Source organism: Asterias amurensis, chromosome 6, assembly GCF_032118995.1.
Source record: "Asterias amurensis chromosome 6, ASM3211899v1".
Classification (NCBI taxonomy): domain Eukaryota; kingdom Metazoa; phylum Echinodermata; class Asteroidea; order Forcipulatida; family Asteriidae; genus Asterias; species Asterias amurensis.
The window spans coordinates 22,175,054-22,192,222 of NC_092653.1; the positions used below are offsets into that span (position 1 = coordinate 22,175,054).

At 38.4% G+C, this 17,169-nt stretch overlaps 1 protein-coding gene across 2 annotated transcripts in view; it reads left to right on the forward strand.

Annotated features, from left to right (window-relative positions):
- LOC139937966 (nitric oxide synthase-like protein) overlaps positions 1 to 17,169 on the forward strand; it is a 145,347-nt gene that overhangs the window by 97,841 nt on the left and 30,337 nt on the right. For both annotated transcript variants that reach the window (XM_071933279.1, XM_071933280.1), the window contains exons 4-6: positions 5,200 to 7,182; positions 15,734 to 15,867; positions 16,676 to 16,838. In XM_071933279.1, coding sequence (XP_071789380.1) covers positions 5,728 to 7,182; positions 15,734 to 15,867; positions 16,676 to 16,838 — 1,752 coding nt within the window. In that variant the 5' untranslated portion in view covers positions 5,200 to 5,727. The remainder of the gene's footprint in view (positions 1 to 5,199; positions 7,183 to 15,733; positions 15,868 to 16,675; positions 16,839 to 17,169) is intronic.

Below are 17,169 nucleotides of genomic sequence, written 5' to 3' on the forward strand. Positions count from 1 at the left end.
TTTCATGACATTGTTTTACTCAGTTCCCAAAAACCACAGCACCTCAGCACGTAGTATTTTCAGGGAAGCTTTCTACTATCATTATCTTCAAACTGTGTAAGTTTAGTGTAAATCTGTGGACTTGGTTTTTTTGTCCTACAAAAGTTACATAGACCCTTTAAAGTAGTACTATTATTTTTTCTTTCTGCGTTTGTGTACAAAATAAGCGTTTGTGTACAAAGTAACCCTTTTGGTTAGCTTTGCAACCTTAAATTGACAAGTTTCAGTTTGAAAGCTCATTGGCTTTAAGGAAAGACATTATGTAATGACGTCATCAAGCCGGCAACAGATACCCTGTCACACTGGGTACTTGTACAGGCAGCTTCGAGGCACTGCGATAAGCAAGGAACAATTCGGAATTCTTCTAAATGTAACTTACTATCGCCAAGAAAAATTGAGAAAACTGAAATGTGGAAACAAAATCTTACTGGAGATTGTGTGGTTACCTTCTTGCCCCTTGTGACATAGCCCGTTGAGCTATTAACCGACCATGGACCAATAGAAAAGCGTAGATTAATTGTACCTGCGGAGCGCTTTGGCCAATGAACAGCCTCCTTTTGAACTCAAGGCGATGGCACCATACTTAAATAACGTCACGAGGCGAGGGTGCCATAATGACGTCACGTACATCAGGTCTTTTCAGTGAAATATGTTCGTCTGTAATTTTGTCAAAGTCATCATTTGTTGAAGACCTATAAATCACCGTAGCTTAGCAGTAGTTCGAGACACAAAACACGTTCGATGTTACCACCCACGTAAACCTCTTGATGAGATTTTTCACTAGGAAACTAAAAGATGTTGGCCATAAAGATTGAAGAGATTTGTTCAGGCTGGTTTTGTGGCGTTTTTATTTGGAATGAGTAGGAGGGAAATGATTTAAGTCGTAGAAAACCCAATGTTGTGACGAATATCATGAAATGTTGGAACACCTTTGTACGCAGTATGCACAACATGGGCATGATTAAAAATAACCAACGTATACAGTTTTTTTTTATTTGTTGATAACTGAATTTAAAGCCAGTGGACACTATTGGTAATTGTCAAAGACTAGCCTTCACAGTTGGTGTATCTCAACATATGCATAAAATAACAAACCTGTGAAGATTTGAGCTCGATCGGTCATCGAACTTGCGAGATAATAATGAAAGAAAAAAAAACACCCTTGTCACACGAAGTTGTGTGCATTTAGATGGTTGATTTCGAGACCTCAAGTTCTAAATTTGAGGTCTCGAAATCAAATTCGTGGAAAATTACTTCTTTCTCGAAAACTATGTCACTTCAGAGGGAGCCGTTTCTCACAATGTTTTATACCGTCAACCTCTCCCCATTACTCGTCACCAAGTAAGGTTTTATGCCAATAATTATTTTGAGTAATTACCAATAGTGTCCCCTGCCTTTAATTGTAGTAATAATAATAATAATAATATGAACACTTATAGTGCGCCGGTATCCACCACAAGTGATGCTCATGGCGCAAGGAAGAAACACAAAATTAATGAAAAGCAGCTGTGAAAAAGTGGGTTTTGAGGGCCTCTTTGAACTTATGAATAGAGGACATGTTACGGATATTAAGAGTCTCAAAACTTTCTGATAATAAAGTTCATCCTAGAACCATTTTTTCTGTGAATTATTCATCTCTGAAGTGTTGTAATACTAAAAAAGAAACTTTATTTAATAACATGACAAAAAGCAAAAGCTGATTTTGTTTCTTACAATCAAAATTACGAACAATGTGTTGATATTCTGAAGTTTGTGCATGTTTTTTCAGGATATTCTCCAGACTTTACACACTGGATTAAGCCCATATTTCAACAGCTTTATTATGACATGAACAAGGTTGATCGCATAATATTCACACTATCTGCGACCATTTGGTCAGCTCTACCATTTTCGTATAATATCTTTAAATTTCCATAGGTTTGTTATTTCACGTATGCTTGGTCATAAAAAGTGCAGCAACACGTCGGTGGTATTTACCAATGGTGTCTTCGTACTTTCAGTCTTGCTATGCATGCATTACCCCCAATTTATTTAGAACCATCACTGTTGTACGGTTTTCAAAAAAAAAAGTGATTTGTGTTTCAACTGTTTTCGCATATAACGTTTTTCTGTTGAGTTACAGCATCGTTTGAAAACAAAACAAAATGTAAAACTAATCAAATCAATAAATAGGTTTACCAAACAAAAAATGTGTAAGTGTCTTTTAGGGTCTTGATGGGCACTTATCAAACATGTTTTATACGAAAATAAAATGTAAACTCCTAAAAGAGTTTTTAATCTTGAATTTCTGAATGAGTGTCAATTCGATTACGCACATGCAAGACGCTGGTGCTTTTTGTGTAAGAGACTTGAAATGTAAAGGACTTAACGAAGACAATATCTCCGACTACACATCTTTAAATCAAATCAATTTTCGGTTCTGAGTTCACAGAAATCTGGCTGGAATGAAATTTAATATCAAAATGTGATGAAGTGGAGTTTGGTTTTTGATCCAGCTAATCTTTAATGTCACATTTTGTGGCGACAAATCACGTCTTTTAGCGATGTGTCAAACTACGATGATTGTTTCTGTAGATTGGATTGCCATAAACCTCAAAATGTGGCATTTAGAAAGATACTACAATGTAAATTGTTGTAATTTTGTTTTAAAAGTTCAGAGGTCATTTGAAGTGTGGACAGATTAGCTGTTGTAACTATTGTATTTGAACTAAGATTAACACAAGAGCAAGAACTAGACTTGTTGCTTATAATTTGTTATGTGCATTACAAAATATGCACCATTGCACAGCGCGATTTCACAAAGGGTTAAGAATAATCTCAAGTGTACTTAAAAGCGGTGGTAATTACAATTGGTAATTACTCAAAACAATTGTTAGCAGAACAAGTTACTTGTTAATTATCAATGGAGAGCTGTTGATAGTATAAAATATTGTGAGAAACAAAGTAACTGAAGTAACGTAGTTTTCGAGAAAGAAGTAATTTTTCCACGAATTTGATTTCGAGACCCCAGAATTAGATTTTGAGGTCCCGAAATCAAGCATCTGAAATCACACATCTTTGTGTGACAAGGGTGTTTTTTCTTCCATTATTACCTCGCAACTTCGACGACCAATTCAGTTCAAATTTTCACAGGTTTGTTATTTTGTGCGTATGTTGAGATACCACAAGTGAGAAGACTGGTCTTTGACAATTACCAAAGGTGTCCAGTGTCTTTTAATCTGAATCGCTAAGCTAAGTGTGATATCACAATACAAATTACTATGGTGATATTGACAACTCAACTTAAGATAAATCTTAACCCTATGTGAAATTGTGCCAAGGTCAAAATGCAGTTCAATATTAGAGTATACAATTTAAATCTATTTTTCATCCTTAAAATTCACAGAAGAAAGTTTAATCTGAAACAGTTAATAACACATTTCAACCTTGGAGTACAGTCCTAATAAATTGAGCCTAACTGACAACTTTTCGAATCCTACTCGGCAAAAATAAATAAATAATACAAATCAAGGTTTGATGTAAGGCGGTCCTTTATGTGTTTAGAAGCAACTTCAAAAATTCCGCTATTCCACATGAAATCAATTGACTCAGCTTATTGTCATATTATATAAATCCACTTGACTATTCGAATATGAAATAATATAGTCTGGTTTTAATCAATGGGAACGTAAACCTCATATCTATTGCTAAAACATAGGCTGTAGAGCAAAGATGTCGGCCGCGTGATTGCAGGTCCCTTCGATCGATCTAGCAGAGTGATGAGTAAAAACTCCGCCACACCTTCCTTTTCCCCCTCGCGGGTATAATCTGCCATGACCAGCATTATCACACTTCCTCTTAACCGTGCTCAGAGTTTAATCTCCCGATCATGGCGTCCTAAGCATCACTCCTGAGTCGGCCAAGCGCATCGCTGACTATATTAACCCGCCAGGCAGCGGGGAATTTTCGTCTTCAGAGCGAGACACCTTTACAAAGTTATCCGGGGATCTATCTCGGGTCAATATCCGCGTAATAGGGACAGGGGTCGATTTCACAAAGAGTTAGGACTCGTCTTATCTCGAGTTGGGACGAGTAACTCGTCCTAACTTAGGATTAATCTTAAGGTCTGCATGCTACAGTGCAGGGTTGGGACTCGTCTCATGTCCTAAGATTAGTCTTAAAGTTAGGAAGAGTTTTGTGAAATCGACGGCAGGTCGTATACGACCGGAATTACTCCTGTATAGAGAGAAGCAATCATGGAAAAGTGTTGTCAAACAATATACGGACAGACGTTTTACACAAGCAGGCATTGAATAACCACGTAATAAGGAAACGTAATAATAAGGAAATATTGCGTATAGAGATAGTACGCAGCATCATACCATCCCATTGGAAGACATTCATACTCCTGTATGAAGAGAAGCAATTATGGGATTTGTATGAGTCCACGTAGACAGTGTCAAGCAAAACGGACCTGCGTTTTACACAAACAGGCATTGAATCTCCGCGTAATAAAGACAAGTCATCCGATCCTATACGACCGAAAATATTGCGTAGAGATCGGACGCAACAGTATCCTATATCATTGAAAGACATTTAACACTCCTGTATGAAGAGAAGCAATTATGGGAAAGTGAAGTCCACACGTAGAAATTGGTTGGCAACTTACGAGAGGCGTTTAACTTACGAGAGGCGTTTGAGTATGTTGGATATGACCATGCTTTGTTTATTATGTTAAATTTGGAAAATACCGGACCCGCTTCAAGAAATAAAAGTTACCGTGAACTTGAGGTAAAGCTTTCACAAAGATGCGAAGATATTACTGAAAAGATCTGATCAAAATTATGTAATCTGTCTTAACACCGAATGTATTCCTGTATTGAAATTGAAAAACAACAAAGACTTGTACAAAAACCTCATTAGTTCACTTATAAACTCTAATCTGTAAAAGATAGAACTTTTATTTTAGGGTAACGCTGTTCTAAACATTGTTAAAACCCTTATAAAGTTCAATGCAAATGCCATATAGTTCCTTTATGGAAATCAAAGAACTATAGAACTTACGTCATTCTAGCACAGTCTCCTCGGTTTCAATACCACGTTGATAATCAAATTAACCTTTAATACCACAGGTCAGCAAAACCTTTAATAACAAATCTGCCCTTTTCTCATTTCTTTCAGCGGTCCCATCATTCACAACAAGGAATACCTAAACTATGAACACTTCACTCAAGTGGAGACTACATAAATTGAGCGTCCCCTCAATCAAGTCATTAAACGTCAACAGCCGTCAACTGGTAGTGAGGTTATCCCAACGTTGAACAGTGTCAACTACGCATAGAACCGTAGCGTAATAGGCACCACGTGCGTGCTCTTAGGTCAGTGTTCGGTTGACTGTCGTTAACGCCAATTTGTCCATGGTACATTGGATGGTGTGTCATCTGTGAACCTTTGGAATGTGCCAATTAAGACGTGAAGCCAAGCCACTGTTATAGTTATCACTGTAAAATAGTGATGCCAAGTTGACGGAGTTACTCATCTAACAATACTGTATATCGTGATAAATCAACTGGACATACACATTGTAAGTGACCATTTATCAACTTTTATCTAAACACAATTTGTCCTCAAATTCAGACAATCCATCATAAAAAACGATCGCCCATGTTTTTCAAATCTTAACTTTTGGGATTACTGCGACCACCAGCCATGGATAACGAACCCAACACGTTCACCGTGCGCCTTTTCAAAAGACCGCCACACGGACTTGGATTCTTAGTGCGCAAGCGCAAAACCAACCCTCCAGTCATTATATCTGACTTGATACCAGATGGAGTCGCGGACCAATCAGGTCTGATCCAAGTAGGGGATATACTCTTAGGTGTGAACGGGGTACAACTAACCGATGTGCCCTATTCGACGGCTTTGGAGGTTTTGAGGAGTGTACCCATGGATTCCCCTACCGTGTTGGTCATGCGAGGCCCCGACGGGTACAGGACACGCCTTGAGAGTATATTGACCCCGGATGGATCAGTTAAAGTAGTCCGTGTGACTGAGGAGCCTAACACCGATTCACTACCACGGGATAAAGGGGTGGGGAAGAAGCACAAGAGTCAGAGGGATGTTGGGAATAGCCCCCCACCGGTGGGGAACTCGGTGCCGTGTTGGCAACAGCGCAGCACCACACCCACCTACGATGGGAATGCTTATAATAGTCAAGGGTCTAATTATGGATCAGCGCGTGGGAGAGCTACTGAGGGTTCCTATCGCTATGCTAGCCCCATACGCAGCAGCAGCACCAGCAGGACCAGGAGGGACTCAAGCCGCTCCCCTGCCCGTGCCAGCTTGCCCGGTAGCCCCGTCCGGGGTTACCCGGGCCCATACCGTGACCCATCAGCCTGCTGCTGCACCCCTGCCCGGCACCAGCACTCCAACACCGCGCCCGATTTCCAAAACGTCTTAGCCTGGAACGGCACTTTCCCACGGGATGTATACCAGTTCCGAGTCGGCATCGAAGACCTTTACAATTTCGACAGCAGCCCCCGACCGTCTGTCGACTTCGATTACGAGAGCGATCGAGTCCAGTCAAAGAACTGTGTTGTCCCGCACCTGGATGGCTCACGGGAGAAGCTCATGAGTGAATCGGTGGGCACACAATGGCCGGAACGCGTCATCTTTGTGCAAGGCTCATCACCTCCGTCAGAGACTATAACACCGTCACCCGTGAATGGGGTTGACCTCTGTGTGAAAGTCACTGAAACTGAGCCACGACTACATATAGGGAGGCACAACAACGCCACTCAGATCACTACAGTGGCAACTAGCCCCGAGCCAACAACCATGTCCACCACTATGTCCACCAGCGTGAAGCTCACTCAAAATGGCCACACCAACCAATCAACGGACATATGCCCTGTACCTAAAGACACCTACAAGGGGGATCTTATATCTGCAGAAGTCAACAACAATTCCATGAAGCCGGTTAAGGTTCAGACTGCTGAGATTGAAGTGCAGACTGAACTTGCTGGATCGCAAGTCAACAGCCATCAGTCGTCGGGTAATCATTCATCGAGCAATGGAGCGGGAAAACCAAAGTTTGTCCGCTTGAAGAATCTTCTGGATGGGAAGCAGACGACGGACACTCTCCACCAGAAAGCCAAAATTGTAAGTATAGTTTTTAATGTAAAGTTAAAGGCAGTGGACACTATTGGTAATTACTCAAAATAATTATTAGCATAAAACCTCACTTGGTATTACGAGTAATGGGGAGAGGTTGATAGTATAAAGCAATGTGAAATACGGCTCCCTCTGAAGTGAATTAGTTTTCGAGAAAGAAGTAATTTTACATGAATTTGATCTCGAGACCTCAGATTTAGAATTTGAGTTCTCGAAATCAAGCATCTTATAAAGCACACAACTTCGTGTGACAAGTTTCTTTCATAGTTATCTTGCAACTCCGACGACCAATCGAGCTCAAATTTTTACAGGTTTGTTATTTTATGCATATTATGTTGAAATACACCAAAAGGGAAGACTGGTCTTTGACAATTACCAATAGTGTCCAATGTCTTTAAAAACCACAAAGAAAACTGACGGGGTAAATTTTAAAATAATTTGGGGTTGAGCAGAGAAAAAATTAGCTGAGCGAGATTTGAAATTATAAATAATAATATTGAAGTCTTATAATAGCGCACGTATCTACCAAACAAGGTACTCAAGGCGCTTAGTGTTATACAGAAAGATTGGTCATTTTAATAACTTATAAGTTAAAGCTTAAAAATTATTAAGTTATTTTAATAATTTAAAAGTTATTAATTATGAGATCCAATTATGTAGCACCTATAAGGATTTACAAGGTGCTATGTCGCATACAGCAGCCACAACCATGAGCACCGGGGCGAACCCCCTTTTCGATAAGTGCACTGGGTTATTTTACATGCGTTACACAACACATTGGACCAACGGCTTTACGACCCATCCGAAGGACGAAGCAATGGTAAAGTGTCTTGCCTTAGGACACAAGTGTCACGGCTGGGGATTCGAACCCACACTCTGCCGATCAGAAACACCAGAATTTGAATTCGGTGCTCTATTACCGCCCGGCCACGACACTTCCACGACACAAATCACACGGGAAACTAACCGGTTCAATATTTTAATAATAATTGGCGTTTAACAAAGAAAGATTTTCTAGAGCTGAATTTGACCCAACGATCTCCACTTAAACAAATTTCTGTAAGAAATGTTTTTAACATTTTTTCACCCATATGTTTTGCCGACATTCTTGTTCAAAGAGTTGCTAATTATTTTAATAAAATTCATTTCACCACTTTACGGCAATTATCCTGTTTTTTTTTTGTTTTTTTGTCTTCTTCCTTTTAACGGTTTTAAGGGAAGGTACACGCTTAGTAATTATTCAAAACAAATATTAACTTAAAAACTGACTTGGTAACGAGCATTGGAGAGCAGTTGATAGTATAAACATTGTGGGAAACAACTTCCTCTGAAGTAATGTAGTTTTGGAGAAAGAGGTAAATGTCTCACTAAAATAATAAAAGACTTCTAGCTAGAAGTCTTTTATCCCTATCTGAAATCACACAAATTCGTCGAACAAGGGTGTTTTTCTTTCATCATTTTCTCGCCACTTTGATGACCAATTGAGCCCAAATTTTCACAGGTTTGTTATTTTATGCTTATGATGGGATACACCAAGTGAGAACACTGGTCTTTGACAATTACCAAACGTGTACAGTGCCTTTAATCAAAGTTAAAAGGAGTCCAAATCAAAGTCTACCACAGCCTAATAAAAAAACTGTTGAAATTTCCACCCAAAGAATTATCAACAAAATGTTCTTAACATGTTTCTGTCGACATTCTTGTTCAAAAAGTTGCTATAACACAACAATATTATTTGCAAAACACGCCACGATATATGTTTTCTTCGCAATTGATTGTTGTACCGTTCAAATCGTCCTTTGATTTGCCACAGCAAAAAACAGAAATGTCATTAATGGATATTGTAGTAATTCATAGATAAATATTTGTTCGCAACAATTGTGAACAATATCAATAGCAAGTCAGATTTCAGCACTGACAATTTTTCACTATATGGAAATCTCAGAACCCCTCGAGAATTAGAATATTTTACTCCTGTAATTTCGCCATTTCTAGAAACTCTTAATTTGTCTTTTATCCAATGCTCGCCATTTCTTGACATTTTAACCGTGCGGAAAAAAATATATTCATTGTGGACAAAAGAACTGTTATCCTTGAGGTTTCTGGTGGCATTTTGATGACATTTGAGGTTTTTGCAAAGCGAATCCCAAAAACCTACTCGGCGTCAACACTATTAGTTTGAAATCCATTTTAAACATTGAGTTGTCGCTAAAAACTATTAAGCTAAGAGCTAAATATACATCAATATAATTTGTTTGTTATCGGTCGTCTTCCTGTGTGAAAGTGTCAACAACTTACGTGTGGAGTCTTTTGTCAAGTGAAAAGGTCAGGTACAAGTTTTCAATTCAATTAAATCAACATTTATTTCCACCAAGGAAAAAAAAAAAAATGCTACAAAAAAACTAATACGTGGAGGCATTACACCATACACCGATGTATGTTAGCACTGTATATTCAGTACTTCCCCGAGTCCTGTGAAAAATATCACAGGCATGTTACTCGGTTGGGATTCAAACCCACGACCCTTGCAATTCAAGAAGGTCGTGGTTCGAATCCCACCCGAGTAATATGCCTGTGATATTTTTGTCACAGGACTCGGGAAAGTACTGAGTATACAGTGCTAACACACATCGGTGTATGGGTAAAAACATAATAAATATTCTTTATCCCCGATGCAAATTTAACATCTCTAGTATACAATCCTTCAAGTTGTCGAAAAAAACTCTCTTTCTCCAATTATGTTAAAGAGCTAAATATATATGAATATTGGGTCTATATAAACGATCACTTCCTGTCCTTAAAAGGATGCTAAACAGCCAACCACGACGACTCCATGCAAACCTATTTAGGTTCGAAACCCGAGAAAGTCGACATAACCGAAATCCGATTCAAGGGGTTGCGATCTTGTGGCATTGTATAGAATCAACACCGTTACCCAATCGGTTTGTATATGAAAGGTGATAAAGCACAGTTGAAGCTTTTAAAGGCACTGGATTGTCAAAGACCAGGGCCCAATTTCATGGCTCTGCTTACCGCCGAATTCTGCGCTTACGAACACGATTCCCCGCTTACGTGCAAGCGCCGAATTTCTGCGCTAGCCTTGTAAGCGTAGAATACCTAGTAATGTGAAGTACGCACGCGCAAATGCCAAAATTCGCCGCTAGCCCGTGAAATACGCTTGGCGTAAGCACAGAATTCCCTGCCTCCGTAAGCGCCGATTATGTGCTTACGGTAAGCAGAGCCATGAAATTGGGCCCAGTATTCTCACTTGGTGTATCCCAACTTATACATAAAATAACACACCTGTGAAAAATTGGGCTCCAATGGTCATCGAATTTGCAAGAAAATAGTGAAATAAAAAACACCCCTGTTGCTTCTGTGTGTGCTTTCAGATGCATATAATAAAAGGCTTCAGCTGAAGTGGTGTATTATTTCAGTGAGAAATTACCTCTTTTTAAAAAACTACGTTACTTCGGATGGAGCCGTTTCTCACAATGTTTTATACCATCAACAGCTCTACCAAGTAGAGTTATAAGCAAAACATTATTTTGAGTATTTACCAATGGTGTCCACTGCCTTTAAACCGTTTTCTTAGGCAAGGTATTGTCATTCTAATGCCTGTTGAATGTAGACGATAATATAAACCGCTTCATTGATATTTTGAGAGCTTTACGTGAGAAAAGAGAAACTGTTTGAAGCTTTCTTTAAGAATGACTTCCGGGTTTCTTTTCTATAGTGGCATCATGTTTCAAAGTGTAATAAGTCCTATGACTTTTTGTTTTCTAAAAGGAATGCTTGGATTTATGTCAGGCAACAACAAAGAGTTCGTTTTATGTTTCATTTAGGGCTTAGAATCAATTCAGATTTGGTTATTAAATAGAATTATATATAAACTTTTGTAATTTCCTTTTCAAAACGATGGTTATTTTAACGTTTTAAAATCACTGGACTTAACATAAATTGGGATTTTTTGTATACAAAAGTTTCAGTCGTAGGGTCCAATACTTAAAGGGAACATAATGCTTTAGTTTGTTCACCTTTCGATTGTAATAACAGTATATCAATTGGTCCCATGTGTTATGTAACGCATGTAAAAGAACCCAGTGCACTTATCGAAAAGAGAAGGGTTCACCCCGGTGTTCCTGGCTGTGGCTGCTGTATGCGCCGTAGCACCTTGCAAACCCTTGTAAGGTGCTACATAATTGGGTCTCAGAATTCATCACTGCAATAACCTATTTTTCTGAAAGTTTGTATACACTCAGCTCCTTGAGTACCTTGTTTGGTAGATACGTGCGCTATATAAGACTTCGATAGTATATTATTATATTATTTATAAAACTAACCTGTCAGATATTAATTTCAAAATGTTGTAGGTTTGTATAGATATTGCCGAATGTCCGGAGCAGTTTTGTCCACACAGGAAGAATAATCCCCAATGGGAGACTTTGGGACGCTAGGTGGCAGCAGACTTACCAGGTAAATTTCCATTGTTTACGTACTTCTGAGCGTGCGCCAATGGATTTTACCTGGTAAGTTTGCTGCTACCTAGCGTCCCAAAGTCTCCCATTGCGGATTATTCTGCCTGAAATTGAAATACATAATCTGAGAGATGCGTTTCTGACAAAAGTGCTTCTTAGACTATCGATTTTTCTTTATATCTTGCGACAATTCAATTATTCTCAAAAATTGCTGTATACTATCGAATACTATACTGTACTTCTAACAAAGTACGTTTTAATTGCCAATAATTTAAAGAGTGATTAACAAACACATACATTCCCTTCAAAAAGTTGTGAAGATATAAAAGACTTGCTCAAATAAATTTGGTCAAAGGAACACGTTGCCTTGGATCGGACGAGTTGGTCTATAAAAAAGCGTTTGTAACCGTTTGTTATAAAATGCATATGGTTGGAAAGATAATTTAAAAGTAGAATACAATGATCCACACAAGTTTGCCTCGAAATTGCGTGGTTTTCCTTTTACTGTGCGAACGAACACGGTCGGCCATTTATGGAAGTCAAAAATTTGACTCCCATAAATGGCCGACCGTGTTAGCCGACGAGGTAAAAGGAAAACCGTGCAATTTCGAGGCATGTTTGTGTGGATCATTGTATTCTACTTTTACAGCATCTTTCTACCCATATGCATATTATAACAAACGCTTTTCAATGACCAACTCGACCGATCCAAGGCAACGTGTTCCTTTAAGAAGATGTTGAGAAACCTAGTTTCATATCAAAGTGATATGGGGTTAGAGGAATAAAGAACGGAAATAAATTAATTTTCTCTGCAAAAACATGGGTTTTTCAACAATCTTCTAAAGATTCAAGTTTCTATGTAAGTGGAAACTTTGAACCATCTCTTGCCACAACTTCCACACCACTTTAGAAATCTTAAATATTTACATCGACTCGAATGTCACGAAACGTCTCGCTGCCAACGGCACCACCGCGAAACACACTCCCCATAAAGTCACTGTTTGCCTTGGCGCTGTAATTTCAGCCAAATAGCTCGTAGGACTAAAGGGTTATGTTTGATCGACCCCCGGGGTCAACACGCTCGTACCTTCCTCGTACCCAGGGTGTACTCGTTCACCGCCCCCTGGCCACCTTCAAACTACCGACTTCACGGTTGACCTACATCATGGTGGCTTTTGGCGCCAAAAAGTCCTGTTGAAAACGTTGTCTGCGTCAGACGAATTCCAGCCCTTGTGTTTTTATCTTCTGTCATGATTAAAAAGAAATGACTTGGACTCGCCAATAGGAGCAAAAACTCATCAATATTCAATGAAACTAATGAACCATGAATGAGGTTCCTACACTTCTGTACACTTATAAGCTTAAAATGAGCACATAGTACGAATAATTACCACAAAGTTTCGTCAAAATTATTCATTTTTTTATGGGAATTAATTAAACAAGGACTGCACCGGAACACACTCGTAAATTGTTAGAATGGTCGTAAAAGCACGTCTCGAAGTGTTTGAGGTAACCTTAAGAAATCACCTAATAGACTTTGATAGATTTACCCAAATGGACTCACTAACATTATGTGTTCTTCCCGTTGAAAATCATTGTTATTTATGAAATTTGTTTTAGGCCTAGTCTTACTTTAGTTAACCTGGTAATGATAGTCAGTATTTAAAGTGAACTTCCAGGGTCCAATGGAGAATAGTTCATTGACAACTAATGGGGATACACTGGTTAAACAAGACGAAAAATATAAATAAATAAATAAATAGCAAAGCCAACACTTAAACACAAACATCTCCATCAATATGTCTTTGGTTATACAATTTGAACACCTTAAAAATGCATCTCGGTCAAGCAAGCACTGTGACAAATCTATACATTTTGTTTTAATTTTTTAACTGATTCTATCAAACCCATGAATCTTTATTGCAGGTCCGAATATGACCGTCAGCGACCCCAAGCCTTGTTACAATGCGGCTTGAAATGACCAAGAAAAATATCATTTTTATCACTATGTTTTTGACAATTAACGAATATTTTAAAAAGGATAACCCTGCATCCCTATTTCTGACAAGAATTAGTTTTAAAGTTTCGTTCTCGGCTACCAATCGTAGTACTTTCTAATCCCATACAATTTTTCTAGAAATAATGAAGTACTTTGTAACCCAATAGACTTGAACAAGTCTTGCGAGCATTCGAGTGTGCTGGGTTTTTTTAAAACAAATTTAAGCACTTACCGAAGGAAAAGAATCAGTATCAAAGTTTTGTTTTCAGCCAGTACTTTCTAGTCCCATGTAATGTTTCTGAAAATAATAAAGTATTAAATAACCAAATAAACTTGGACAAGTCCTTGATTGTGCTGTTATGTTTCTTTAACAAACTAACGCAATTAACGTGAAAGACAATGTTTCCAAAAAAAATTGGATATGCATGAGATTTGTTTCGTATATTCAGAACTCTTTCAGGTAACCTGCTACCCCCCCCCCCCCCCCGCGAAGAGAAGAAGAATACCGGTGCAATCAATCTCACATTAGACGGTTTCTATTTGCCCCCATCCGGCCCCATCGGCGAATACTGACGCAAACTGTTTTTATTTTCCCCCTTACCCGGTCGCCTAAACTGAAACCTTAGTTCAATGAAAGCTGCTTCAGTTCTGTCAACGGGGAAACCTGAGTGTTCTTTTGCTTTTTTTGACGAGATCCTTTTCCCGTATTTCAATGGCGATGTAGCCATGAATCGGTCATACTGTTGTTTTATCTTGGCAACTGAAAATAAATTATTATAAAACTATTTTAACGAAGTTCTGAATATTATCTGTGTGGGTTATTTTTGTCTGTAAATTAAAAAAAATGAATTGCTTAATCATGGCAGGTGTTGTTCTTGAGTTTCGCTTGAGAAACAATGAGTTGTTTATGTTATTACATAGCTGGTGAATTTTTAATAATTTGGTTTTACCCATACACCGATGTGTGTATCGCACATGATCAGTGCTTCCCCAAGTTCTGTGAACCAAAATAGCTATAACAGCAGTCAGATGATCTAAGGGTAGTTCGTATTTAAAAATTCTTCAATTACAAAACATTTACGGATTTGTTGATAGATCAATTTTAAGGTTTTTATTACCAAAAGTATACCTTCCCTTTAAAGACACTGGACACTATTGGTAATTGTCAAAAACCAGTCTTCTCACTTGGTGTATCTCAACATATGCATAAAATAACAAACCTGCGAAAATTTCAGCTCAAATGGTCGTCGAAGTTGCGAGATAATAATGCAAGAAAAAACACCCTTGTCTCACGAAGAAGTGTGCTTTTAGATGCTAGATTTCGAGACCTCAAAATCTAATTCTGGGGTCACAAAATCAAATTCGTGAAAAATTACTTCTTTCTCGGAAACTACGTCACTTCAGAGGGAGCCGTTTCTCACAATGTTTTATACTATCAACAGCTCCCCATTACTCGTTACCAAGTAAGTTTTTATGCTAATAATTATTTTGAGTAATTACCAATAGTGTCCTCTGCCTTTAAAGGGTCTATGAACTTTTTCCTAACAAAAAACACAATGTCCTCAGATTTACATTAAACTTACACAGTTTGAAGCTAATGATAGTAGAAAGCTTCCCTTGAAATTTTACTTACTAAAGTGCTATAGTTTTTGAGAAATGAGTAAAAGTAATAATTTTCGTCTCAGTTTAAGCATGTAAAAACGCATTAACCAGTTATGCTATGGTTTTCATAAATGGTTAAGGGGGTTTTACATGCTAAAATAATTTTGGTCTCATGAGACGAAAATTATTTTGTGACTTGTTTTACTCATTTCTCAAAAACTACACAACCTTAGTTAGTAATATTTTGAAGGGAAGCTTTCCACTATCATTATCTTCAACCCCTGTAAGTTTAATGTAAATCTGTGGACATTTTGAAAAAGTACCCGAACCCTTTAAAGAGTTAATTGTGTGCAGGTTCTAGAATCGGAAGATGTTTTTCCTCATATTTGTTTAGTATACAGCAGCTAAAGCTTCCTATAAATGATGTAATGTTGTTACCTCCCCTTGTTTCGTTTTGCAGCCGTTACAATGTTCAGAAAGTCGGTGTATGGGATCCATCATGTTTCCTCCAAGGAAGCCAGGACCCCGCCCCAAGGAGATCGTCTTAGAACAGGCCACGGATTTCATCAACCAGTATTACACCCACATAAAGAGGTACACAAGAAACCACGCCCCTTTAAAGGGAGGTACACGTTTGGTAATTGTCAAAGACCGGTCTTCTCACTTGGTGAAGCCCCAACATAAGCATAAAATAACAAGCCTGTGAAAATTTGAGCTAAATCGAAGTTGCGAGAAAATGATGAGAGAAAAAACACCCTTGTTGGACGAATTTGTGTGCTTTCAAGTACGAATAAAAGACTTCTAGCTAAAAGTCTTTCATTATTTTAGTGAGAAATTACCTCTTTCTCAAACTCTACGTTACTACAGAGGGAGCCGTTTCTCACAATGTTTTATACTACCAACAGCTCTCCAATGCTCGTTACCAAGTCAGTTTTTAAGTTAATAATTGTTTTGAGTAATTACCAAACGCGTACCCTCCCTTTAACAAAACACATTGATTCATTATTTATTTATTCATTTTGGCTTTTTTGTAAATCATTACATTACAATTTTCAGAAGTGCAAGAATGACGAAAAAGAGGAGTTTGTAGATATGCAAATAAGCAGCAAAGAGCTTGACAAAAAGCGAACCAAATCATTATCTAAAAAGAGCAATCCTTTTAAAGCCACGTATCTACAAACCATCCTCGTGTTACAATCTTCTTTTTAGTCTGCCACAACCTAATTTAGACTTCATTTCGAAAAAGAAAATGAAACTTTAGAATGACAAGTGTCTAAGCCCTCTGTATGCCATCTTTCTTAAACCACGCCCACTGCTTGTAGGAAGATAGAAACACTTCTTAGGAATTCAAAGTTTTCAAAATACAGAATAATTATGATTTTGTGTTTTTATTTTGAATCAGAGTGGACACGCCCGCCCACAAAAAGCGATTACAAGCCGTGGTCGAATCCATTGAGAAGAAGGGCACCTACGACCTGACGGAGACGGAACTCATCTTGGGCGCCAAAACCGCATGGAGAAATGCGCCACGCTGTATAGGCAGAATACAATGGACAAAACTTCAGGTACAAACAAACTTTAATAATGAGTAGGATAATGTTTCAAGTATAATAGGGGACTTTCGGGCCGCTTGGTGGCAGCAGACTTACCAGGTAAAATCCATTGTTCTCGGTAATGTGCGCGTGCTCAGAACTACGTAAACAATGGACATTTTTACCTAGTAAGTCTGCCGCCACCTAGCGTTCCAAAGTTTACCTCTTGAGTTTATACAGCCACCGTATTTCCAGCCTTGCATATGAAGTCACAAGCTGATAAAGCGCCCTCACCGAGGTGAAGGAGAATTCATCTCTGGTTGAGAGTTGTGCGTGGCACATAGCCTGAGTACTTGTTGACAGC